Below are 22,126 nucleotides of genomic sequence, written 5' to 3'. Positions count from 1 at the left end.
TCAACGATTATCATCTTTTTTATTGCAAAACCGAAGAAAAAACTGGCAAATTCAGCCCTTTTTCTCGGAAATTCGTGATAATTTTTGAAGAAATACCAAATTTATAATGGTAAAATTGAAATTCGTGGCAAAAAGAGGCTGTAATTGTCAGTTTTGAAAGTAACTGAGTGCAGGAAAATCGCAGGATGATCGCATTTTATCGGAAAATTATTCTTTCTTCGACTTTTTAGCCTTCTTTGATGGAGATTTTGGCGCTGAAACAGGCTTTGGAGCAGCTATTTCTTCTTCGCCCATGCTGACAAAGACTCTGTACAGAATGTCCTGCAAAGGTTGGAAGGGATCAATGACAAGTCCGAATTTCTCGCCAATCTGAAAATTAACCAACTCAATAAATCGGTGAACAACCAAAAAAGGTTACCAAGATCGGAGCGACGACGGAAAACTGAATGAAGCAGACTTCAGGGCGCGTCGGCAGCCAGCCGAAAAATGCAATTTTCATCGTGGCGCAAGTGTGCAAAATCGCGAAAACTGTTGAGAATTTCGTCGCCAAGGCTGGCTTCTGATTGCCAGTGAACGACTTGTTCTGGACAGCAGTTAGGTAGTGGGTCAAAGCACCGCCAGCAGCGCAGCCAACCAAACCGAGAAAAGCGACGATATGAAAGCTTTTTGAAGGTTCATAAAAATAAAAGAACATTCATCATCATTATGTTTTTCTTCAAAAGTAACACCGAGGAAATAACCCTGGGAAGCTCAAAATTGGCGTAATTACTAATTAATCTCCGATAAATCACGGCAATTGACCAAATAGAGCAGACATTACAATGCTAGTCTAGCGGAAGTCGGGTCTAGCAACCTGCGCAGAAAACCTGATTCAGGTTCTGTTAGAGCTCCTTTGGAGCCATGCTCAGGTTTTCTGCGCAGGGTGCCGTCTAGAACGGAAGATATACAGTATATAAAGTATATCATATACTTTACAAATCAACTGAAATTTACGAAACAAAATAAGCCAGTCCGAGAAATGAACCTTTCCTTTCTGGGTAAATTTTCATCGCTTTGTCAATCGAGCCATAGATTTTCTTGTTCCTCAGAAGTTCTTTTCCCGCCACTAGAACAATCAGCACAGGGGGAAAGTTGAAGATCTTGTCGAACAAATCCGGCATGATAAAATTCATCAACATCCACAAACAAAAGATCATGATCAGCGTCGTCGTCGCTTGCAAGGATCCGAGGATTGGCAGGCCGCAGAGGAAGTTGAGCGTGAAACCGGACAAGAAACAGGAGAAAATGGACACTCCGGCGGAGATAAGAGGCTTTTCACGAGCAGTTGCACCGAGTTTCTTCTTTGCGCCCATCAGCGCGATTGAAAAGTGGCAAATGTCGAGGTAGAAGCCGTAGTCGTTGATGCAACGCCATGATTCTTGAGCGCCTACTTCCAGGAGCTAAACGGAGGATATAGCTATGAGTTCCTAGAATTTGTAATATCGAAGCTTCCGATTGGATCAGCCGGTTTCCCAAAAATTAGGCGGGATTTTCAAACTATTATTTTACGCGGTAATAAGAAAATTCTATCTAAAAATGCTGGATTCTCACATGGTTTGCCAAAAATGATGCCAATAACGAGTAATTACGGTGATATTTCAACAGTACATTTCTCTCACAGTACCTGATCCATCTTCTCGTCGTAAAATGCGAGTTTTTTCTCTATTTGAGTCTTACTGAAGCCGTTTATTTGAAAATGAAGTGACTCCCTCGGGCGCCAAAAGCGCAAAATTCAACTGTTTGCTCCCCATTTTTCTGTACCCCGCCGAAATGCAAAAAATCAGCTGATCAAGTTGGTTGTCACGCGCTCTTTTTCATCCCTTCTTCTGAAAAAAGAGCTCCTTTTGATCCCTCTTCAAAGAAATTTTCTTAGAAATAATTCCATTCGAAACAAAAAAACTCTCTCGAGTCGAAAAAAGTCGGTCACGTACGCAGCTGGTGATCACGTCGTTCAGCGGCAGTGATGCGCGCTGATTGGTTGCGCGCCAATTCCAAAAAAATTGAGTGACGCATTTTTAAAAAATCTAGAGAAGAATAAACCATAATTTTTTGTGCATTTGATTTGGAGATTTGAGAAATGGGAAATTGCTTGAAGTGTTTTGGAAAAGACGAAGATCAAGGAAAAGCTAGAAAATCATCAAAATCGATCTTATATTTTTATTAAAAAAGAAATAAATTTATTTGAAAGCTTTGGAAAAGAAAGATTAATCGCAGAATCAGACTTGGACTCAGACGTAGGAAGCGAACTGCTCGATAATGCGCCAGAAGAAGATGAAGGAGATTTGTTGATAAAAAAGATGACAGAAGATATTCTCTCGCAGATTATTTCCAATGAAGGGCACAACATGGGACAGCGTAAGATTCCTTTTTTTTCGAATAAAAACCACCGATCAGCTGGTTCTTTTTCTGAGTAAAAACTAATCAGAAACTAACTTTCTTTGTCTTAGCCAATAAGACTCCCGTATTTTTTGTTTGCGCCAATCAAAAGCCACTATTCTTTATTCAACACCCAAAATTTCTTTTAGGCGAAATCGAAGACAAAATGCGAAAATACGAGCTCTCTCAAAACACGCTATTCTCCGGAATCTACGTCACCCAGAAGAAGCCAGACAGCAACGAAAACAGAATGGAAGAAGAACCATCAGAAGATCAGGAGCAAAATGAGCTGAGCGAAGAACTCGTCGAAGATCTTCGAAAAAGAATTAAAGCCGCCGGTGGCATTGAAAATGTTCAGTTCACGTTTTAATCAGTTCAGCTTTAGCTTCAGTTAATTTTACATTTTTTAAAATAGGGATCAAAAAGAAGAGAGCTTTATTTAATAATTTTTATGAAGGAATGGGTTTCATTCGTTTTTATCCAGAATTAAGGGTGTCTTTAATTGAGGGAAGAAGTTCCCTCTCTACTCTCGTGGCGCTAGCAAAATGACACCCTTATTTTATTTTGCCAAATCATAGTCAGTTTGAAATTCTGACTTTGAACTAAACGTTTGTTAAATATAATAAGGGTGTCACCATTCTTTCTCTAACAGAAAGTTTGAGACGCCCTTATTTTCATTAAAAACAGAATAAAGCCTAACCCTAATTTGATAATCGAGCGAAAAGTCGATTATTCTCTGCCTCTCTCCCTTCTTTTTGAGGAAAAAACGTCATTATTCTTCAATTTCTTCCACCTTTTTTATCTCTGTCTGTATTTTCTCTTTTTCTAGCCTCTGTCTGTGCTCAAGTCTTGTCTAAATTTTCTGCAAAATTGTTCATGCAACTCGAAATGATCACTCAAGTAAAAAAGAAACAACCTCAAGTAGCAAAAATATTGTAAAACGAGTCTTTTTTAGGGAAATCGAGGATTTTAGAAGTCAATGCCTAAGAAATTTTATGGGCTGTGTTTGCTGCAAAGAAGATGCAGCTTCTGATACAAGTTCCTTGCTCGGAAATGAGAATACAGAGACCGCGACAAGCAGCAGGCCAATTTCCATGCGAACAGATCCGCTAGGTACAGTTTTGATTCTAGAGCTGGAGAAGATTTAGTGTTTTAGCGGATTTGGATGAGGCCGAGCTGTGTGGAACTCCAACTGTAAATAGTCGACTTGCTAAAGAAGATGAAGAGTTGATGCGGGCGACCTGCGAAGCGCTGATCAACCCCCATCCAGAAATTCTCGACCCAGGTAAATCCGCTTGTAATCCTTTTTTCTTCTGGTTGCTTTTTCAACCCTTCTAACAGTCGGTTCTAGTTCAATGCAACGAGCGAATCCGCCAATACAGCCACTCCATTCACGAAATTTTTTCAAATATCGCGGTCGAACGTCCACGGGAAAGCCTCTCTTCTCAAACTACCAATTCGGTAAGAATCGATCCCCTTATTGCTGATCTCAATCCCTTGCGCTAGAATGTGACGCTGCCGGAACCGGATCCAGCGATTCTGCAACAAACAGAAAACCTAGCAGAAGAGCTGGCGAATATTTTCGAAGCTGCTGGTGGCTTTTCGAATGTGCAGTTTACTTTTTAATCCCTTTTATATTTCTCCTTTTCGTACTGAAACCTTGCTTTTCTCTGAAATTCTTCATCGTCTTTCAATCTATCAAGAATATTCACGCTTAAAAAATCCGAAACTTTATTTATTTATATGTCAGATTTGTGTTCGAAATTCTCAGTTTCAAGCTTTTTCTTTATATTTTTTTTTCTTCTTATTGGGAAACCCGATAGGTTTATTCACCGAATTAACGAAAATTCATTAAAATAAAACAAATGCCTCCACTTTTTTACTTTATTTGTCGCGCTCTTTTTTGAATGTCAGTTCAACGATGTAAAAAAAAACAAAAACAATCAAATAAACTATTAGTTCGATTTATCACTTATTTATTTCTAGTCCGTTTGATGGAATGTTATGACCGGAAACGGATTCATTTGTACTCGGCCAAACCACGAGTGCTCATCGCGCTCTTGGTTTCTGGCCTCGTAGTCCTCGTTTCGGCCATAGTTGCCGGGCTGCTGCTTGGTGATGCGTATGAAACCTCGGTGCCTTATCAGAGGGTTGAGGAGGACAGATACAGGGTGTTTATGAGTATCAGTTCGAAACTGGCGAAAGATGTTCATCTGCTTATTTCTTCAGGTAAGATTTTCTTTATCAAGTTTTTCTGAAGGATTTTTTTCACAAAAATATTCGTAGATAATGAGACGAAGATAGAAGTAAGCTTCAACTTCATAGGTATTGGAATCGACAGTTCAATCCAAGCCGAAAGCGGCCTCCAATTTTCCGATTATTCGTGCTCGAACATCACTTCTGCCGACTGTATTTTGCCGATCGTTGAGTCTGGGGAGGACTGTGGTAGTCATCAGATTCCCTGCGACAAATCAGGAACTTGCGATTGGATCCAAATCTTTGGAGCAAGCACTGATGAAGCTATGGCGAAATTGAAACTAACAACGCAGAAAAAATCCTTCACCACTTCATTTTTCATTGACGCAGAGATAAAGACAGAGCTAGAGCGAGCAAAACTGACATTTGAAAGTGTAACTCCCACAAAAAACTACACCGAGCTAGAGCAATTTTTCAAGCTGGGTTGTACTTTTTTCTGCTGCATGATCGCTGGTCTTTTCGCCAGATCGCTGCGGCACTACAAATGGACATCTTGGAGCATCGATCAAAAGATATTTCCTGCGGCTCTGCTTCTTTTCTGTAAGTAACTCCCTGAATAACTGATGAAGAATTTATTCAGCGATCTCGAATTGGCCCTACATTTACGACTGGAAACCTGGATCATTCTACCACCTCTCCCTTATTCAAATAAGGTGAACACAGCGTTAAACATGATGTTCTCTAAACATAATTCAGTAAATGGTCCGGCTTCCTCTCATGCATCCTCTGGATCGTCCTCCTGTTCAACTTATGCATCCCTTCGCACGCAAAAAGCCCTTACCAGTGGCCTTTCGCCATCCCTGCCCTCCTTTTTTCTTCATTCATCGCCTTAGTCGACGTTTTCGCTCAAATATGGCTCTCCTTATGCAGTTCCAAACTATATCCAACCTTTCTAGCGCTCGAAATAGCATCTTTAGTCATCTTCTGTATCGGTATTTTCCGAAATCTTACAAAAACTATTTATACGGAGTTAAGCGTCACGACTCTATTTCCATATTTTCTCGCCGTTTTTAATATCTTGTGCTTTATAATCATTTTAATTTCATCAGGCTTGAGCCATTTATCTCCTATTTTTATGCCTGCTGAAACTTCCAGCTGTGTTCCGCTCGTGCTATTTTACTCTACGATAATTTACTCAGCAATTGTTCTTTTCTTTATTCTACGGCCGCCCGTAGCGGAAAAACCTACTGATACGATAATGCCCGAAATAGAACTTAATTAATATAACCACATATTGATACAGAAATAGAAATCTAATTCAATAAATTTGATAAAAGAATGCTTCGAAACGTATTCCGCCGAGCGCACCATACGATTTCCGGTCTTTCCGCAAATCTATCAGTTCAAGGCAAGAGTACAGACGCTACAGGGATTCATCTGAAATGTATGGATTTGATCAAGCACCCTTCTGCTGATCAAGCTATTTTCAACCTCGATGAGCTTGATTCGTGGGTTCGCCAAAGAAGTGACGCGGAACTGGATATATTCGCTGCTGGAGAACAGGAAAGGTACTATTTTCTTGTCAAAAGAAGACTTTCAAGTCTATTCTTGTGCCCCAAAAGTAGGATGTTCACGGTGACATTTCTGTCTATTCAAAGATTAACATCAAAGCCGAAAACGGGGCAACCTCGGTCTCCAACTTGGAAGCACCTTCCGTCAAAGTCCGCTCAAAAGGCGGCGACATTGTTCTAAATTCAATCAAAATCGCCAACTCCATCCTTGGCGAATCGATAGATCTGAAATCCGCCGATGGAAACATCTTTTTAAACGGGCGGACCGTTGGTGACGTAAAAGCCCACACGGAAAAGGGCGATATTCAAGCTGGAACGCTTCAGAGTCTTACTATTGATCTGAGAGGAAAGGATATCTTTTTGGAATCTGCTTATGCAGGGTTAGTTCGGGTGATTTGATGTGTTCTTACAGTTATTTAGAAATGTGCTTATCCGGGGCAGTGGATCGACCATGGTGAAAAATGTGAATGGAAATACAGATATTGAAGCAGCTGGCCGGGTCCTCCTAGATGGATGTGACGGAGAGCTAAAGATATTTTCCGGAGACGAGATCGATGTCCATCTCGATTCTTCTCTAAAATCCGCCAAGCTGGTTTCGAACGTAGCAGTCATCATCCGAACAGCGCCTGATCAGAACAAGCACACATTCTCAGTCACTGCTGATGAAATTGAAGTCAATGGATTTTCCGATTACTCTGAGAAAACGTGAGGGCCCATTCTCCTTACTATCCTAACGTCATTTCTAGTGATGGACCAACAACAACGATCAACCTCGGCGGCGAGAACACAGCCGGTCATCCCCGAAAGGTCGCCTCAATCGATTTCGGCGGCGTCATCGATGTCACTGCTCCTTCTGTCACTATTCAAGCAGAGTCCTGGTTTGAAAAAATGTCAAATCAAAAGAAGCGATTCCCAGCTAAGAAGACATCAGCTGACAGTCAGTTCAGATTCTACTGAGACACCATCCCTTTCACTACATAAAACCCATTGCCCTGTATAAACATGTTCCATGATTGTATTTAAACGGATATATTTTATTGTGGTTCTGCTTTTCGCGCGTTTTTTAAATAAAAATATGCATATTCGGATATCAAGAAAACATATCTGTTACGCTAGAATGGAAACCGAAAGCAGCGGGGAGCCAGCTGTGACAATCGAAATGTCAGAGACGGACACAGAGAGCTTCGAGGACCTCGGTCCGCGAGTCGCTCTTGCAAATGGAGGAGTCACACAGGCGGAAGTCACCACCATTCCGTCGATCGAAGAAGTCCCCGAAGGAACGCTGGTGAATCCAACTCATGATCCACCGGCTGTCAACATCTCCAATGCATCGTTGACTGTTCCTGCTTCTAGCGGAGTTGTCAGAAGATCTATCGACTCTGAATTTAGGTTATCTCAAGCACATAGAATTCAGTATCTGACTCTTTTTGTAGGCCCTCCGAAACTACAATCGCTGCTGCTGAAATGGTGCACCAAATGGTTTCAACTGGAAAAGAAAAAGGTTAGCTTCTGTTTTTTTTACATTATACGCAATATTTGTTTAGCCAAAACGTGGGTTAAAGCATACGCAAATCTGGACAACTTACGACCACATTTCGATGTGGAGCCAAGGACCGTTGTCAATCGACTCATTCAGAGCTTCGTACCAATTACTGATCTAAGCTCTCCGGAAAAAGGTACTGATTTCCCCTCAATCGATTCTTTTTTATCAGATTTTAGTTCCGACCGAGCTCTACGGACCGTTAGTCACATCTCTCACCCTTGTCGCAGTGCTACAAATGAACATGAAGACCTCAAATACCTCTTTGGAAGAAGCGACATTAATAGAAACTGCGCTGACCACGTGCTTTGGGTACTGGGCATTTCTATCCGGCGTTATCATTGGATTATCTTATCTATGTAGCACGTACATCAATAAAATTCAGGTGGTTCTCTTCCTTGATTTCAGTCGTCAAATTTCTCTTTAGGCATGTAGTATTGCTGGCTATGGAATGGTCAGTCACGTTGTGGTGTCTTTCCTCGCCGAGTTTTTCCAGTACGATAGGACTCCCTTTTTTATGTTTTGGTTTACCATCTGCGGCGCTTCTAGTGCCCGAATGGCCACTGTAATCGCTTCAAGAACTGTCGGTGTCTCTCAAAGAATCCTAGCGTCGAGTATCGTCATTTTTATTCACATGACCTTTTTGGAACGGGCTCGGAAATGATCTTTGTTTTAAAAACAAACGGTTTGTTACAAACCAACAATTCATATCCGTAAAAAGTTATATCTTCACTTTTCCTATCATCACGTGCTTGAAGAAATCGTCGAAGTCGTCGAACATATCGAAGAAGCCCTCGACTTAGAGTAAATAAAAGCTATCATCGCTCATACCTTGCACGTCGAAGTAAATAATATTGTACTTATTAATTCATATTACATCATCACTTCTACTTTCTGCCTATTTTATATTATTTTCTGTAGCAAACCATCGTTGCCTTGACTATCCAAATCTCAAGTTCCTGAATAAAACACTAAAATTGTTTCTTCTTTTTTCTATGAATCTACAAAAAAAGCATCATTTATTAAAACTTTCAGACTATGAAACCGACGCTGCTCCAAGGTCACGAGCGTTCGCTCACTCAGATCAAATACAACAGAGACGGCGATTTGCTCTTCTCCACTTCCAAGGATAAATCGGTCTCTGTCTGGTTCATCGACAACGGAGAGCGACTTGGAACTTACGAAGGTCACCAGGTGAGGATAAATGCGAGGAAAAAGATTTTAATTGGCATTTTAGGGTTCCGTCTGGGGAGTTGATCCCAACTGGGAAACCACACACCTTGTAACTGGTGGCGCTGATTTCACAGTCCGAATTTGGGACATTGAAACCGGCAAAAATTTGACCACTATCGACGATAAAAATGGCGGCCTTACTACCTCCGCCAAGTCAGTAAAGTTTTCCTACTGCGGAAATCTTATCGGTAAAAACTGAATCCCTCCCATCTTTCAACCCTTCTTTTCTTCTAGTTTTCCCATCTGGTGCTGAAATGAGACAGACCCCCGCTTTGAACGTTTTCGACATCAGACAGCCAGCCACGCAAGGACCAGTCAAGCGACAAGAAGTTCCCAAGAGCGATTACCAAGACTCTGTTCCCGTCAAGGTAGAAAACAGCATCAAAACTAATCGATTTTTACCATCTCTCTCAGACTCTCTGGGGGTACAACGATGAAACAATCATCTCCGGAAACGACAACGGAAACTTGTACATCTGGGACGCCAGGGGCCTTCAGCTTCTTCACAAGGATACAACTTCTCATGATAAGATCATCAACGACATGCAGGTAGGTAAACGTCAACCTTTCGCTTGCTCATGATTCTTTAAGCTTTCAAAAGATAAGACGATGTTGATCACTGCTTCGAAGGATAAGTCAGCCAAGCTCTTTGACTCGACCGATTTGAACAACTTGAAGGTCTACAAATCCCAAGTACCAGTTAACTCTGCAATGATCAGGTAAAATACGATCCCTTTTTTCTACATTATACGGTTTTTCTAGTCCTCGAGCTAATCACGTTGTTATTGGTGGTGGTCAAGACGCCAAGGATGTCACAACGACGGACGCCCGAGACGGTAAATTCGAAGCTCGATTCTTCCACTTGCTCATGGAGCAAGAATTCGGCTCGATCAAGGGTCACTTCGGTCCCATCAACACGCTCGCTTTCCACCCCGACGGCAAAAGCTACTGCTCCGGCGCTGAGGATGGTTACATCCGAGTCCACAAGTTCGATCGCGATTACCTGGCCTACAACGACGACGTGTTCTAAGAAACAACTGCTCATTACCAGCACGTACCACCATAGTCTAATTGAATGTTTTCTTCCACCTGTCTCTCTATTTTCAGGGGAAGATCAACCTGTAGGAGAAAGTTCAAGTGCATCTGTACCAATTCGTTCTCGTGACAAACGCTCCCCTGGGAATTTACTCGAATTCCAGGGGTTGACAATTAAAATAACACTTGAGAACCGCAACTCCTTCGTCATTTTTTAATCTTGTTTTCTTTCTAGCCATGGCTGAGAAGCAATTTGAATTGAGCCGGTATGAGTTGAATCGGAAGCCGCAGGAGCTGATCCTGGACTCGACGGAAATCAAAGTCCAGCGAAAGGCTTTAAATGCGCTTTTGATGTGCCCAATTTGCCTCGACATCCTGCGGGGGACCATGACGACAAAGGAGTGTCTTCATAGATTTTGTCAAGAGTGCATCACGACCGCTCTTCGATCAGGAAACAAAGAATGCCCTACTTGCAGAAAGGTGAATAAAATCAACCCGAATCATTTTTAGACTCTTTTTGTTAGAGACTCGTGTCAAGAAGATCTCTTCGACACGATCCCATCTTCGATGCTCTGATCGCAAAGTTGTACCCGTCACGTGACGAGTACGAAAAGCACCAGACGCAACTATTGAGCGAAGTGATGCAAAAACACGATTTCAACCCGAAGAACAAAAAGAAAGGCGGCAAAGAGATAAAAGGCGCCAATGGTAATTTAAAATAGAATCTTGTTGAATTATTGATCCCTCTTGCTCCGACTAGTAGAGTTAGATCACATGATAATGCGCTAATGCCTTTAATAGAACATGAGAACGGCACTCCAAAAGCCGGGGCGAAGCGACAAGCAAAAGAAGAACTGGTGGAAGAGGTCAATGTTTCACTTGTGCCAGGAGCCGATACGATTGGAGAGACGAGTTTCAATCTCATATTCAAAGTCGACCTGGCGAAGAACCCTTCCAATGTGCCAAAAATTGGCCATCTAACAGGTTCGTGATCGAAAAAATAATTGAATAAGCGCTTATTTGTAGTTGAAAGTTGTATTTGAAACTGTTTTCTTGTTCAGAATTTCTGAAAACGAAACTATCCAGCGACAAAATCATCATTCGCGACACCGACGATACCATTCTCGCCGATGGCCAATGTCTGACATTTGCGATTGCCAACAGCCACATGGGCGTGCTGAAATTATTCTACGAGTCGGAAAAGTAGCCCTCGTCGCGCCTAAATTATACTTTTGCTGGTTCTCTTTTGTCTCAATTCTGGTGTTCGAGTTCACTGCCTTTTTCCAAAGCCTTCTTTCTTTATAAATACCTGTGATTCTCTATTTTCTTTTCTTTCTTTATATAATATATAAAAATATATTCAAAAGCTTCTTCTGTTCAAAATTGAAATTTCTGATCAGATTTGAAAAGTGTTTATTACTAATTCTAGTGCAATACAAAGAGAGAAGCTTTTTCAATTCAAACTTTTTTAATCGAGACCCTCTTTTTTGAAAAAGTCATCGTTACTCCCTTAATTCCCATCGGAATCGTGCTCCAGATCTTAAATACCCAACCAAAGTCGATATAGGTTCGATTTGAGCGAGTCCGGATCGATGGGATGACTACGGTTCTTCTAATAATCATTTTTTTGCCTTTGCAACTGTTTTAAATATTCAATAAGTTAATTTTTATCTAATATATAATTAACTATTTTAGATGAAAAATGAATGAGAACACGCTTAGGTAAGAGAGTCTTTTTCCTACTCTTTTTCGAACAGAGAAAAATTACCCTTTCGTTTAGCGAGAATACTTTTTCGGAAATAACCGAGTCCGAGTTACTCGTCCGGCAGCAGAATAATGATCTTGAATTGCTGAGGATCGAGCTCGAGTCGAAGAAGCTTCAAATTGAGTCGCTCAAACATGACTTTCAGGTAAATTATCGATGAGCAAATCACTCATTCACGCATTCAAGGGGCAAAACTAACTCGAGTAAATCTTAATTTTTCCGAGGATTCTCTTCCTTGATTTCATTTTCGGTAAAACTTTTTAGAGCAGAATCGATGACCTGGAAGACCGCGCACAAGGAGCCGAGCGTTCCTCTAGAATTCTACAAACGCGTCTCTCCCAAGCCGTGGCGGAAAACGAGCGAATGTCCCGCAAATCTACAAAAGACTGGGACGCAATTCGAAAGCGCCAGGGCCAGCTTGAGGAGATGAACAAAAATTTAATGTCAGAAGCGCGGCTGCTGGAGGAGGGGCTCGAATCGATAAAGATTGATGAAGAAGAATACGGTAAAATCGCGGCGATTCCACAAAATCAGCGCTCAATTAGACAAATGGTTTCCTCGCGCGTTTATGAGATGCTTCAACCGCAGCGGACGGAAATCGAAGTCTTGAAGAGTCAACTTGATTCCATGAGCAATTCCTTTCAGGTAGCCATTTCATTATAAATGGGTTTTATTAATTTATTTACTCTTTAATATTTGATGCGTTTTCGATTTTTATTGGACCGAGCAGCGATCGATAAAAAAGGACATTTTTCATAGCTTTTGTAAAGGAGTTTGTATACTTGCGGTACTCTACCGAAATCCGAGACTTGGACTTACTTTTCGGACGGAGAATTATCTGTTAGTGATATCGCTTTCATTCTCTAAGACGCACTAGGGGATTTGTGCTAGGGGTTAAACTCAGGGCAATTTGAAGTAATTATACCGATGCAAGTTGCATCATGCAACACAAAAATATCACATGAAGTAAGGAAATTTCTCAAAATTTATCATCGACTCTAATACTTTTAGATGATCATACAGAAAGGATAAATCGTATCATCAAAAAGATAAAATAAGATTATGAAAGAAACCAGTTTCGAAATAAGTTCATATGTCGTCTCTATCTTTATACACATATCTATATTTAAATATAAATACGACAGTATATATAGAAAGCCGGTCTGAATCATGGGATTAAATTTAGGAGCAAGCAGGCCGTCTGAATCTCAAAATCGAAGAATGCCACCGTCTTGAAAACCGACTTAGAGAACTCGACCTGAAATACACAACCGTAGACGATGAATTAAAAGAAGCACGTGACCTGGTCGCGATAAATTTCGACAAAGGAAAAAGGTAGAAATATCATTTTTCTTCATCTGTTCTTGAAATGATTTTTTTCAGGTTTGACGAGTTAAATCAAGCACACGTTCAATTTGAATCTGATCTTGAAATCGCGCAGAAGAAATTGATGCTCGTTGAGCGAGAGAAAATAGAACTTGATGAGCGAGTGAAGGATCTGTCTGTCAAACTCGAAATGACGAAACAACGAGAGTCGCTGCTCACCGAAGATAAAGGATACTTGAAGAGAATTAATACAGAGTTGCAACAGAAAAATGGGGACCTCGACAAAATTAATCAAGGTAAAATTAGGCTTCATAAACAGGGTGACTTCCTTGATTTCAACTGTCAAATTATTAATTTTACTTTAAGATCTTATGAAACGTAACATGGATCTTCAAACCGCCCGTGAGCAGATTATGGAAAAATATCTAACTGGCACTTCCGAAGCCCGAATGAGCGCCCATGCCGAGCGAAAAGAGCAAGTCGAAAAGCTCAAACTTGAAACTGACCAAGAGGAAAGGTGCAATATTGGTAGTACTGAATCAGATTCATTGTCTCTGCGAGCCAATGAGCGTGCCAAATCTCGCGCGTAAACATATTGATTTGAATTGCGCGCGGAATAGGGCGCCACGAGAAAGTGCTGCCCGCAATTTGGGCGGGTATGATTTTTCGATACTTTTTGCACCTTTTGAAAGCTCAACCGGATAAAGCAAGATCTTTCGCAGCTGTATTCAAGAGAGAATGCTGTTCTTCGGGAAGCTAGAGATCAGGCTCAGCACGAGAAAGAAAATCTGGAGTTGGCGAATCAAAGGTAACATTTTAGCCCCCTAACCAAGATTTGCCAAAGAGACCTTTTTATAGGCTTCGTGAGTCGTTATCTTCGGCCCAGAATGATCTGACAGAAACTCGAGCAGCCCATAAGCTCCGGGAATCGGAACTAACGACCTCGTACCAAAGCCTACAACTTGAATCCAAGCGTCATCAACTCGCCAAAACCGAGCTCCGTGAGGCCCTCGACGCTTCCCAGCGCGACGCAAAAGCGGCAACGAGCAAAATGGAACTGCTTCAGCGCGAAATTTTCAAAATCCAAAACTCATCGGAAAAAGAAAAACTCCACTTGGAAGCGGAAAATCGCGAAATCTCGGCCAAGCTCAAGACTTTTGAAAACCTCGAAAAGGAGCTCGATAGCGTGGTACTGCACATTGCCGACGACGATAATGAGAACGACCCGGAGCAAATGCTCAGGAATTTCGGAATCGGCGGAAATATGCCGACGAACTCCAGGCGGCGAATGCAGCAAAGCGTGCGACTCGCCAAGCGTGCGCTCAACCTTGAACGGATTAACGTCGATAAGTCCCGAGAGCTGGATCTTCTGAAAGAAAGCAACACAAAACTGAAAGAACAAGTCCAATCCCTCGAAGCAGCGATGGACGGAGTGAATCAGCCTTATTCCTATCTTGTTCAATCCGCCGCTGATAAAGACAGCACTATCGCCGGGTTGAAAGAAAAGCTCAAAAAACAACACAGGTATTTATTCTTATCAAATCTCGTTGTTTTGATGATTCTTTCCCAGCCTTATTTTGGAACTCACCGATCACGTGGACAAACTCAAACTCGTCAAGAAACAGTTGATCAGCGACCTCGAGCGCGTTTTGTCGAATCGTGATAGTTTGCATTCGATGAAGCAAAGTATAAGTGACCTTCATGTGAAATCCTCCGCGGACTTCGGCGGCCGGGTCAAGCTCGAACCACGTGGTTCAAATGTCGGACCAGTCATGTTCACCAAAGAGTAGCATTCCCTCTTTACACATTCCCTTCCTCTCTAGAGCTCAGCTAACTATTCTCTAGATAGCTTGTCTGTCAGACTAATCTAACTCGTCTTACTCCTGTTTTTATCTTTTTTTGTTATTCATTTCGACTTTTCATTCCGCACATCTGCTAATTTTTTACTCGGCTTCAATTCAAAGTTTTATTTTTTCAACAAAACTCGGACGCAATTTTAAAAATTTTGCGCGACGATGAATCCATCTGACAGAGAATGGTTAAGAAACTTGGAATGGACATGTAAGAAAGACGCAATGGCGAATCCAAATGAATTGTCTGCGCTGCGGCAGATGATATGCCAGTTTCGGGTCTCCGAGCTCACGGTAAGCTACAGAATATATTTTTTCTGCCAGAAAAGATCATCCTTGAACATTCACCGTTTCACGCGTCATAGACTAGTGAATCATCATCAGCATGATCCGGCATTATTTTCTAAGGAGGAGATGTGATGCACTGGTCCTCCTGTTACCATTCTTTGTATAAAAGCAACGGAAACAAACAGCCCAGATATGTGATGTGGAATTTTACTAACTCCAGTTTTCAGTCTCTTCTTCACAGTCAAAATCGCCCAAAAACTGGAAGAAAGCGCGAGCTCATGGAGAGATCCTTAGACTTGCTCAATGGAACCATCACAAATGAGCTCAAGCGGAAGATTCAAGAGCTCGATCAGCTGCGAAACCCGTCGAGAATGCATCAATACCACGGGCCAGGAATAGCCATGTCTGATCTAGACGCCTTTGGCGCTGTTGGTGATCTGTTCATCAACGACGATAGTGGACTTGGTGTCCCACCACTCAAAGGTCCAGTAATGAAGGCTGAGCCAGGAGTGAAACTCCGACCGCTTGCGTTCTACGACAAAATTGAGTCGATTCTAAAGCCTTCCAAAATTCCCGGAAACGGGACGCGCATGAGTGGCACGCAATTTTGGATCAGAATTCCGAAAACTTGTATGGACAAGTTCAAAGCCGGCCAGGTACTTTTCAATTCCTGTTCATTCCAATAATTGATTTTGAGGGAGCAACGAAGGAAAAATACTTATTCCTTCTTCGATTTTTCGACTTGTCAAGTGTTTCCCTTGGTCACAGCATCCTCAACGACGACCTGCCACTTTCCATTCGACTGCGTATTAACGATAGAGAAACAACGTTACCTCCTCACATTCCACCTAGCAAAGCTGGTGTCGAGCCTAGACGACAGAAAAAGCCTGTCAATATTACTCCAGAGGTAAACGAAATTCCATACTCTTCCTTGATTTCAATATCCGTTTTAGCTCCGACATGTCATTGAAAAGGCCATAATTGCGAACTTGTCATACATCGATATTGGCGTCTGGTGCCAATGGAAGGAAGAGAATCAGACTCGACGATGGGGAGTTTCCGTCGACTTGTCAGAAGGCATTCCTGCCGAGCAAGTTCTAGAAAGAGTGAAGGCGAACGTTGTGCCAAAGGAAGAGACGATCAATTTGATTCGAGAAAAGCTTGATCCTAACGCGGATGTTGCTTGTGGAAGCATCTCAGCTTCGCTTCAGTGTCCTGTCGGGTGCATTCGAATGACGACGCCTGTTCGAACCAGACAGTGCTCCCACTTTCAGGTAAAGAAGCGATTGAAATCACGGACGACCCATCCTTTCCTAGTGCTTCGATGCCGATCCATATCTGAGAATGAACGAAAAGAAGCCAACTTGGAACTGCCCAGTTTGCCATAAAAAGGCTTACTTCAAGTAAGTTCCTTGAGGAAGACAGCTTGTAAAGGGATTATTTAGTGAGTTGGTCGTGGACGAGTATTTTGCAGAAATCTGCAAAAAAAGTAAAGCGAACGAAGTGGACTTCGAGCCAACGGGTGGTTGGACTGAGCACAAAGAGAAGAAGGAGAAGAAACCTAGAGTAGAACAGCCGGTTGTCTCCAAGCCAGGTAAGAAATCAAAGTGAGCTTCTAACAAATGACTTCTTCATTTCAGACGATATCGTCGCGCTCGACGATTCCGATGATGAAGCGCCAACGAAGGAATCAATGCAAGAGCAGATCGACAACATGAAGACCGAGGAAGAATTGACTTTCGCCCCAGCAGCAACTCCAACTGGGGACGACAGCATCATTTGCATCTCAGATGACTCAGATGATGAAGCTGCTGTGTCCCCGACTCCAAAAAGATCCAGGTAAAGTCACGATGCCCGGTAGTAAAAATAGAAGTCACAAAAATATTTCACTCATTCCTACTGTACCGAAATTGCATGAAAACTATCATTTTCGTCACTAGAATGGAACCACGAACGACATCCTCACCAGCTGTTCACCAAAACGGTATGATTGGCCAAGAGAACGGTCAGACCTTCGATCAACTGTTTACCTACCGTCAAAATGCAATTTTGCCGGAACAATGCGTACAGGCACCATCTGCAGCAGGAAACAGAGCAAGAACTAGCCGCAATAGAAAAAATACCCCAGATAAAGTAGTTGCATTTTCATTTCCACAGGTCCCTAATTGAGTGTCTTAGAATGCAGAAACGGGGCAATCGGATCAAAATGAATCGTCTGTGATTCTACTCTCGAGTGACGACTCAGACGATGACGTTGAGTTCGTTTCGGATAGCATGATCCCCATTTCGGGTCCGCGGGTTCCTCTACTTTTTGAGAAGGAACCGGACACAGAGGAGTCATCGTCTGATGAGAGTGCAGAAGAGGAAGAGTGGCAGGCGCCAGCAAGAATGTTTAAAAATAGAAACTAATTATGTTATTGATGCGGTTTAGAACCCACTCTGTGACCTATCTGCGGACTGTCTCTCTCACTGCCGTTATCGGTGCCTTGTACACTTGAAATACCACCTGACTAGGTCTAGGATCGGGGGTGATCGTTGGAGATCCGAAATGAGGCGCTCGAGAGGAATCACCAATGAGTGGTGCGCGGGTTCTTTGGATCTCCGATTGCGTGGAGATCCGCGCGATCTCCACCCCGAAATTGCGGTGATCGATCACCACTCTCGATCTCCACTTCTTGGAGATCCAAAAATTTTTTATCCCCGAAGTCGGATGAGTCACTTTAAAACAATCTTCTGCCAGCCTACTGATATCAGAAGCGACTGACCGGATCAACTTAAAAATCTCAGGCAATACTTATTCTCCAGTGTAGATTTCAAATCTTTTGTCAAATCAAGTGCATGGATTGTAATTTTGGATAAAAAATGTACTATTTACTATCTCTGCTCGAGTATTTTCTCAATAAGATGGTTTCAAAATTTTTGAACACTTGAAATCACATATTTTTAAAATTGGTTCGGTTTCAATTTCCAAAGACTCAGCTCCGTGGGTGAGCGATAATTTCTTGAAGATTAGCATTAGAAACTATTATTTTCTGAGATACTGACCCGCAAAGTCCCTGCAAAATATGAATTTAATCGAGAAAAATCGATGCTCGAGAAAATTCAGAGCTGGGGTCGGCGACCCATCTTTCAAAGATGGGAATGATGGGAAAGATGGGTTAGGGGAAAACCCATCTTTCTCATCATTCCCACCTTTCCCACCTTTCGGAAAACCCATCTTTCCCTTTCCCATCTTTTGTTTGAAAGATGGGTTGCCGACCCCAGATTCAGAGCTTCGATCACCGAAAACTGGAGATCGACAAAATCCCTGGGATTCATTTGGAGATCGAGCTTCGATCTCCGCGCTCTGGAGATCCAAACAACCCGCGCACCACTCATCGGTGATTCATCTCGAGCGCCTCATTTCGGATCTCCAGCGATCACCCCCCATCCTAGACCTAGCCACCTGAGCCAATTCACAGAGAACCGTTCGTTAAAACTCATTCTTTCAGTTACTCCCATTCCTCATCACAGCTCACAAACGCCGTCTACAAGCTCGCGTCCTCCGTCCAACATTCGCTCTCACTCGGAGAACCCCAAGGCCGCGCATATTCCCCAACCAGACGTGGATGCGTTGAATCAGTACTTGACCCCGCTCCTCGGCCAAAACCCCGATCCTAATCACGCCGCAGCAAGTAAGTTTGATCAGTCTTCTTTGAAGAGCTGTGATTCGTATTTGGGCACTTATAATGATAAAATATTCTAGTTCTGCAACTACTCGCCTCACAATCTCACCTCACGCAACACAACGCCAACGCACCGCCGAACTTTTCGCACACACAGGTGAGCAGATTCTTCTTCCGTTAATAAAATACTGTCGCTCACCCCCTTCTTGCCATTTATCATCATTTACTCGAGCTCATTTACCAAACTAGGATCTCATCACTATCGAATGACTAGCGGCGCTCGTTGCTAGACAACGGGAACTGATGGTGCAACAGCAAACGACCGCTGGTTTTCTCCAACAACAAATACACGCGTTGCAGACTCTCGCATCAACGGATCCCACGCATTGGGAGTCCTGCAACCTTGCCATTAGTAATTTGCAGAGACAACTGGCTCTTCTTCTCAGCAACCCGAGCCCTGAACGTAAGACTCCAACTCCCTCTTCTTTTATACTGATTTTGTTACAGTCCGTGAAGTGAGTCAGCAGGTAATGGTTTGCCAGGCGATCATTGGAAATGGTCGTCTTCCCAGTTCACATATGGCTACACTTCAAGCATCGCTAAATGCTGTGACTTCTGTAGCTTCGTCTCAAGCAAATTCTTCAACAATGTAAGAGACGCAAATCCCGCCCAATCTTAGTGTAATTCTAGTGGACGTCAACCGCGTATCGATCAAATGTTTGCACCTACCAGTCGCCCGATGTCTACCTCGAGCAAGCCATCCGACAAACCTCTTGAGCCCAAACAGGAACCGTCCTAGCACCAATTATCTTTCCCAAAATTAACTAGTCTATTCTATTTACTTTTTACCGAACAACGTCACTTTCGAACATTTCTCATATCAAGCAAATGTCTTCTTGATATCAATGTTGTTAAATGACCCTGTTCATTCATAAAAACTTTTCATTTTGCATTCTCAAATTTCTTATTTGAGGTTAAAAATGAAAAGTTATAAGTTCAAAAAAATTCTTGAAACCTCGTTCTTTATTGAAAAAAATATCGAAATAAACTGTCTCATTTCTCTCTGAGCTATCCGAACCATCATTGCTGCCAAAAAATGTGGTTAGCTTGAATCCAAAACATAGAAATAAAATCCATTTCCTCTACCAAAAGAAGCACATGATTCCCAGTTTAAAATATAATTAATTCCTCTTTTCATTATGTATATTAGTTCCAGCTTTATTCTTGTACTATCTTCGGACTAACCAGATAACAGAAACAATGCGGAATCGAGTGTAGCGATACTCCTTGTTGATTTCAAACAACTAGTCTCGAAGGAGAAAAGTCTCAATTTTCGATTTATCATATTCCTTTGTTGATTGATCTTTCCCTCCATTCTCCTGATACAGCATCTTTTACTACCAACATTTAAAAACATGTTCGCTGTTTCTCATTCTTTAAAAATAATGATGAACAACTGTATAAATATATCATAAGCAAACACATGACTCCATGAACTTGAATCGCGAGCAGCTGGCCACTGTCAAGTCTTACTCGGACATCGGCAAATCAGCATTTTCCCAACTAAAGCAGCAAAATGAAAATGACGAATTTGATGGAGACGAAACAGAAAACTCAGCAAATAAATTGTAAATATATGAGTGTTTCTTATTTCAGTCCGTATATTTTTTATGATTGATTATATACGGCAGTTTGTTCTTTGTGCAAGATTTACAAGTGCGTTTTATAGTGCACCAGCGGCGAAGAGATGCCTTGAGCTGGTCCTTGAAGTGCAGGGATCAGAAATTATTGCGATTGAGAAGGAGAACTTGCCAGTGTTGAACCGGGGCATTGAGAAGGTGATGAGATTGATGCTCATCCCACCGATGAAAATGAGCAAAAATGTGTTGTTGCTCAAGAAGCGAAACGTCAAATTTTTAACCGACGGTGATGGAGGAAATGCTTCGACAGAGCGCTTGGAGGAGAGGTTGAGGGAAAATGGTGGAGTCCCGCCAGAAAGAAAGCGAAAACTTGAGGGCGCGCTTTCTACGATTGTTTCCGAAAATAATAAGTCAAAGCAGAAGTCACTAGTTAGGGTCCTCATTGAATTCTCATCTGAAGGGAAAAAATATATAAATACTTGTATTATGTAAAGAAAAAATGATTAAAAAGTTCAATTGGTGACCCGACCAAAAGCGGGACCATCCAAAAAAGGCACGTTATCATCCTCAAAAACGCGCAATATCGAGAGCTATTTTGGCCCACAAGCTACCTCAACTCAAAAACCAAAAACGACAAATCACAGTTCAAGTTCCAAAACCTTTTCGAAGAAACAAGTGGAGAGCGCTATCGTTGTGCTCGATGATTCCGATGACTTTGACGACGACGGCGATTTTGACGAAGCAATAAGCCAAATCGACAAAAGTAATTCGAAGACGAATGAAGATGAGTTCGATGATGACGATGATTTCTTAGAAATCGTAGCGTCAAGCAGTAGCAAACCGATAAAAAAGTCGACTGCTTCGACAATTCAGCCTGAAGATGACTTCGACGATGATGACTTTGATGACATCGACTACGACGCCATGGCTCTTGACCAGCAAAGGGAACAAGAGAGACTTGAGCGAGTAACATCAGCAGCAACTAAAGCTTCGACTCCAGAGCCAACGGACATAACTGACCTTGACTTCGCGAATCCATTCGACAGCAGCGATGACGATGACTGCGTTGTGATTGAAGATAACGAGCCACTTGTTGAAAATGATTTTAAAAATGTGAGAATTTCCCAAGAACGAGTTCCCGAAGGCTTTGAAGACACACGATTCTTGATTGAAGCTGATATCTTGCCGAACACATTCCAAATTATTGGTTGCATAAGAGCACTAACAAGCAAAATCGAACAAAACAAACAAGGAGAGTTCAATGTTAACGCCACTATTGCGGATTGCTCAGGAACACTGCCGGTAATTGAGAAATATACTCGCATAAAAACATATTCTAAGGCCCGACTGAGCCATAACGCGTTCGAATACATGTTTCAAATGACCATTCCAACGAGTCCGATGAAATCTTGGAACAAACAATCAAGAGATGTCTTCAAAGAAAAGGGCCAGTTTGCTCAAAAGCGCATTTACGACTTCTTCGGACATATATTTTTACGAAAACTGAAAAATTCTGAACCGAGTTACGAAATTTATCGATTCGTTGAAATAGTATAATCGCCATCTGTTTTCCTGCCATTTACCAATTTCAAAATGATCTTT

General features: G+C 42.1%; 8 protein-coding genes and 1 long non-coding RNA gene across 14 annotated transcripts in view; 7 read left to right on the top strand and 2 right to left on the bottom strand.

The window, feature by feature from the left end:
- On the bottom strand, positions 1-709 carry LOC145696489 (uncharacterized). Its single transcript, XM_081773534.1, has 2 exons — positions 419-709; positions 1-369 (listed from the first exon to the last, which is right to left on the bottom strand). The coding sequence occupies exons 1-2, from the start codon at positions 692-694 to the stop codon at positions 208-210; spliced, it is 438 nt and encodes a 145-aa protein (XP_081629660.1). The 5' UTR covers positions 695-709; the 3' UTR covers positions 1-207.
- Positions 1-10,189, top strand: part of LOC145697222 (eukaryotic translation initiation factor 3 subunit I-like) — a 28,952-nt gene extending 18,763 nt beyond the window's left edge. For 2 of the 3 annotated variants that reach the window (XM_081774395.1, XM_081774394.1), the window contains exons 2-7: positions 8,758-8,916; positions 8,960-9,143; positions 9,190-9,323; positions 9,370-9,504; positions 9,547-9,674; positions 9,718-10,189. In XM_081774395.1, the coding sequence (XP_081630521.1) occupies positions 8,761-8,916; positions 8,960-9,143; positions 9,190-9,323; positions 9,370-9,504; positions 9,547-9,674; positions 9,718-9,985 (1,005 nt within the window). In that variant the 5' untranslated portion in view covers positions 8,758-8,760 and the 3' untranslated portion in view covers positions 9,986-10,189. Of the gene's footprint in view, positions 1-7,298; positions 7,572-7,615; positions 7,684-7,726; positions 7,859-7,901; positions 8,108-8,149; positions 8,369-8,443; positions 8,723-8,757; positions 8,917-8,959; positions 9,144-9,189; positions 9,324-9,369; positions 9,505-9,546; positions 9,675-9,717 lie in introns of those variants that run through there. The other variant, XM_081774396.1, reaches the window with a different exon arrangement.
- LOC145698421 (trimeric intracellular cation channel type A-like) lies at positions 990-2,192 on the bottom strand. The gene is made up of 2 exons (XM_081775624.1): positions 1,664-2,192; positions 990-1,439 (listed from the first exon to the last, which is right to left on the bottom strand). The coding sequence occupies exons 1-2, from the start codon at positions 1,670-1,672 to the stop codon at positions 990-992; spliced, it is 459 nt and encodes a 152-aa protein (XP_081631750.1). The 5' UTR covers positions 1,673-2,192.
- LOC145698920 (uncharacterized) lies at positions 2,217-3,311 on the top strand. The gene is made up of 2 exons (XR_014133960.1): positions 2,217-2,394; positions 2,565-3,311. It is a non-coding gene; the product is annotated as an uncharacterized LOC145698920 (long non-coding RNA).
- Positions 3,350-4,295, top strand: LOC145698919 (uncharacterized). The gene is made up of 4 exons (XM_081776157.1): positions 3,350-3,528; positions 3,572-3,700; positions 3,767-3,876; positions 3,922-4,295. Exons 1-4 carry the CDS (start codon positions 3,411-3,413, stop codon positions 4,039-4,041), a joined length of 477 nt encoding a protein of 158 aa, XP_081632283.1. The 5' UTR covers positions 3,350-3,410; the 3' UTR covers positions 4,042-4,295.
- Positions 4,406-7,270, top strand: LOC145699012 (uncharacterized). Of its 2 annotated transcripts, XM_081776260.1 has the most exons (6): positions 4,406-4,644; positions 4,702-5,211; positions 5,252-5,324; positions 5,368-6,562; positions 6,603-6,887; positions 6,929-7,270. In XM_081776260.1, exons 5-6 carry the CDS (start codon positions 6,634-6,636, stop codon positions 7,137-7,139), a joined length of 465 nt encoding a protein of 154 aa, XP_081632386.1. In that variant the 5' UTR covers positions 4,406-4,644; positions 4,702-5,211; positions 5,252-5,324; positions 5,368-6,562; positions 6,603-6,633; the 3' UTR covers positions 7,140-7,270. The 2 variants fall into 2 exon arrangements, with proteins under 2 accessions (XP_081632386.1, XP_081632385.1); XM_081776259.1 differs by lacking the exons at positions 6,603-6,887; positions 6,929-7,270 and having other exon boundaries at positions 5,368-6,556.
- Positions 10,190-11,192: 1,003 nt separating the features above from the next.
- On the top strand, positions 11,193-15,010 carry LOC145697212 (progesterone-induced-blocking factor 1-like). The gene is made up of 9 exons (XM_081774380.1): positions 11,193-11,712; positions 11,771-11,900; positions 12,020-12,400; positions 12,942-13,090; positions 13,139-13,377; positions 13,448-13,593; positions 13,774-13,889; positions 13,940-14,605; positions 14,652-15,010. Exons 1-9 carry the CDS (start codon positions 11,693-11,695, stop codon positions 14,869-14,871), a joined length of 2,067 nt encoding a protein of 688 aa, XP_081630506.1. The 5' UTR covers positions 11,193-11,692; the 3' UTR covers positions 14,872-15,010.
- Positions 15,011-15,096: 86 nt separating this feature from the next.
- On the top strand, positions 15,097-20,371 carry LOC145697214 (E3 SUMO-protein ligase PIAS1-like). Of its 3 annotated transcripts, XM_081774383.1 has the most exons (13): positions 15,097-15,225; positions 15,447-15,875; positions 15,917-16,126; positions 16,173-16,493; positions 16,537-16,622; positions 16,665-16,813; positions 16,860-17,058; positions 17,160-17,203; positions 18,711-18,893; positions 18,965-19,041; positions 19,134-19,347; positions 19,392-19,533; positions 19,575-20,371. In XM_081774383.1, the coding sequence occupies exons 1-11, from the start codon at positions 15,097-15,099 to the stop codon at positions 19,152-19,154; spliced, it is 1,848 nt and encodes a 615-aa protein (XP_081630509.1). In that variant the 3' UTR covers positions 19,155-19,347; positions 19,392-19,533; positions 19,575-20,371. The 3 variants fall into 3 exon arrangements, with proteins under 3 accessions (XP_081630509.1, XP_081630510.1, XP_081630508.1); XM_081774384.1 differs by lacking the exon at positions 17,160-17,203; XM_081774382.1 differs by lacking the exons at positions 18,711-18,893; positions 18,965-19,041; positions 19,134-19,347; positions 19,392-19,533; positions 19,575-20,371 and adding an exon at positions 17,398-18,643 and having other exon boundaries at positions 17,160-17,352.
- A 4-nt stretch (positions 20,372-20,375) lies between these two features.
- Positions 20,376-22,121, top strand: LOC145698419 (uncharacterized). The gene is made up of 4 exons (XM_081775623.1): positions 20,376-20,512; positions 20,614-20,810; positions 21,036-21,826; positions 21,866-22,121. Exons 1-4 carry the CDS (start codon positions 20,376-20,378, stop codon positions 22,079-22,081), a joined length of 1,341 nt encoding a protein of 446 aa, XP_081631749.1. The 3' UTR covers positions 22,082-22,121.
- The last annotated feature ends 5 nt before the right edge of the window (positions 22,122-22,126 follow it).

Source organism: Oikopleura dioica, chromosome 2 (assembly GCF_907165135.1).
Source record: "Oikopleura dioica chromosome 2, OKI2018_I68_1.0, whole genome shotgun sequence".
NCBI classification, from domain to species: Eukaryota; Metazoa; Chordata; class Appendicularia; order Copelata; family Oikopleuridae; genus Oikopleura; species Oikopleura dioica.
Note: the sequence above shows the minus strand (reverse complement) of the source record. Positions and strands in the feature narration are given on the sequence as shown.

Coding starts and splice junctions, on each gene's coding strand:
- LOC145696489 (XM_081773534.1), bottom strand. CDS start 694: ATGTTCTTTTATTTTTATGAACCTTCAAAAAGCTTTCATATCGTCGCT. Junction 370..418: donor CCGTCGTCGCTCCGATCTTG/GTAACCTTTTTT, acceptor GTTAATTTTCAG/ATTGGCGAGAAATTCGGACT.
- LOC145698919 (XM_081776157.1), top strand. CDS start 3,411: ATGGGCTGTGTTTGCTGCAAAGAAGATGCAGCTTCTGATACAAGTTCC. Junction 3,529..3,571: donor CATGCGAACAGATCCGCTAG/GTACAGTTTTGA, acceptor TTAGTGTTTTAG/CGGATTTGGATGAGGCCGAG. Junction 3,877..3,921: donor CTTCTCAAACTACCAATTCG/GTAAGAATCGAT, acceptor CCCTTGCGCTAG/AATGTGACGCTGCCGGAACC.
- LOC145699012 (XM_081776259.1), top strand. CDS start 4,410: ATGGAATGTTATGACCGGAAACGGATTCATTTGTACTCGGCCAAACCA. Junction 5,212..5,251: donor TGCGGCTCTGCTTCTTTTCT/GTAAGTAACTCC, acceptor GAATTTATTCAG/CGATCTCGAATTGGCCCTAC. Junction 5,325..5,367: donor CTCTCCCTTATTCAAATAAG/GTGAACACAGCG, acceptor AACATAATTCAG/TAAATGGTCCGGCTTCCTCT.
- LOC145697212 (XM_081774380.1), top strand. CDS start 11,693: ATGAATGAGAACACGCTTAG. Junction 11,713..11,770: donor ATGAATGAGAACACGCTTAG/GTAAGAGAGTCT, acceptor CCTTTCGTTTAG/CGAGAATACTTTTTCGGAAA. Junction 12,401..12,941: donor CCATGAGCAATTCCTTTCAG/GTAGCCATTTCA, acceptor GATTAAATTTAG/GAGCAAGCAGGCCGTCTGAA.
- LOC145697214 (XM_081774382.1), top strand. CDS start 15,097: ATGAATCCATCTGACAGAGAATGGTTAAGAAACTTGGAATGGACATGT. Junction 16,623..16,664: donor CATAAAAAGGCTTACTTCAA/GTAAGTTCCTTG, acceptor GGGATTATTTAG/TGAGTTGGTCGTGGACGAGT. Junction 16,814..16,859: donor GCCGGTTGTCTCCAAGCCAG/GTAAGAAATCAA, acceptor TCTTCATTTCAG/ACGATATCGTCGCGCTCGAC.
- LOC145698419 (XM_081775623.1), top strand. CDS start 20,376: ATGAACTTGAATCGCGAGCAGCTGGCCACTGTCAAGTCTTACTCGGAC. Junction 20,513..20,613: donor GAAAACTCAGCAAATAAATT/GTAAATATATGA, acceptor TGCGTTTTATAG/TGCACCAGCGGCGAAGAGAT. Junction 20,811..21,035: donor CGTCAAATTTTTAACCGACG/GTGATGGAGGAA, acceptor ATGATTAAAAAG/TTCAATTGGTGACCCGACCA.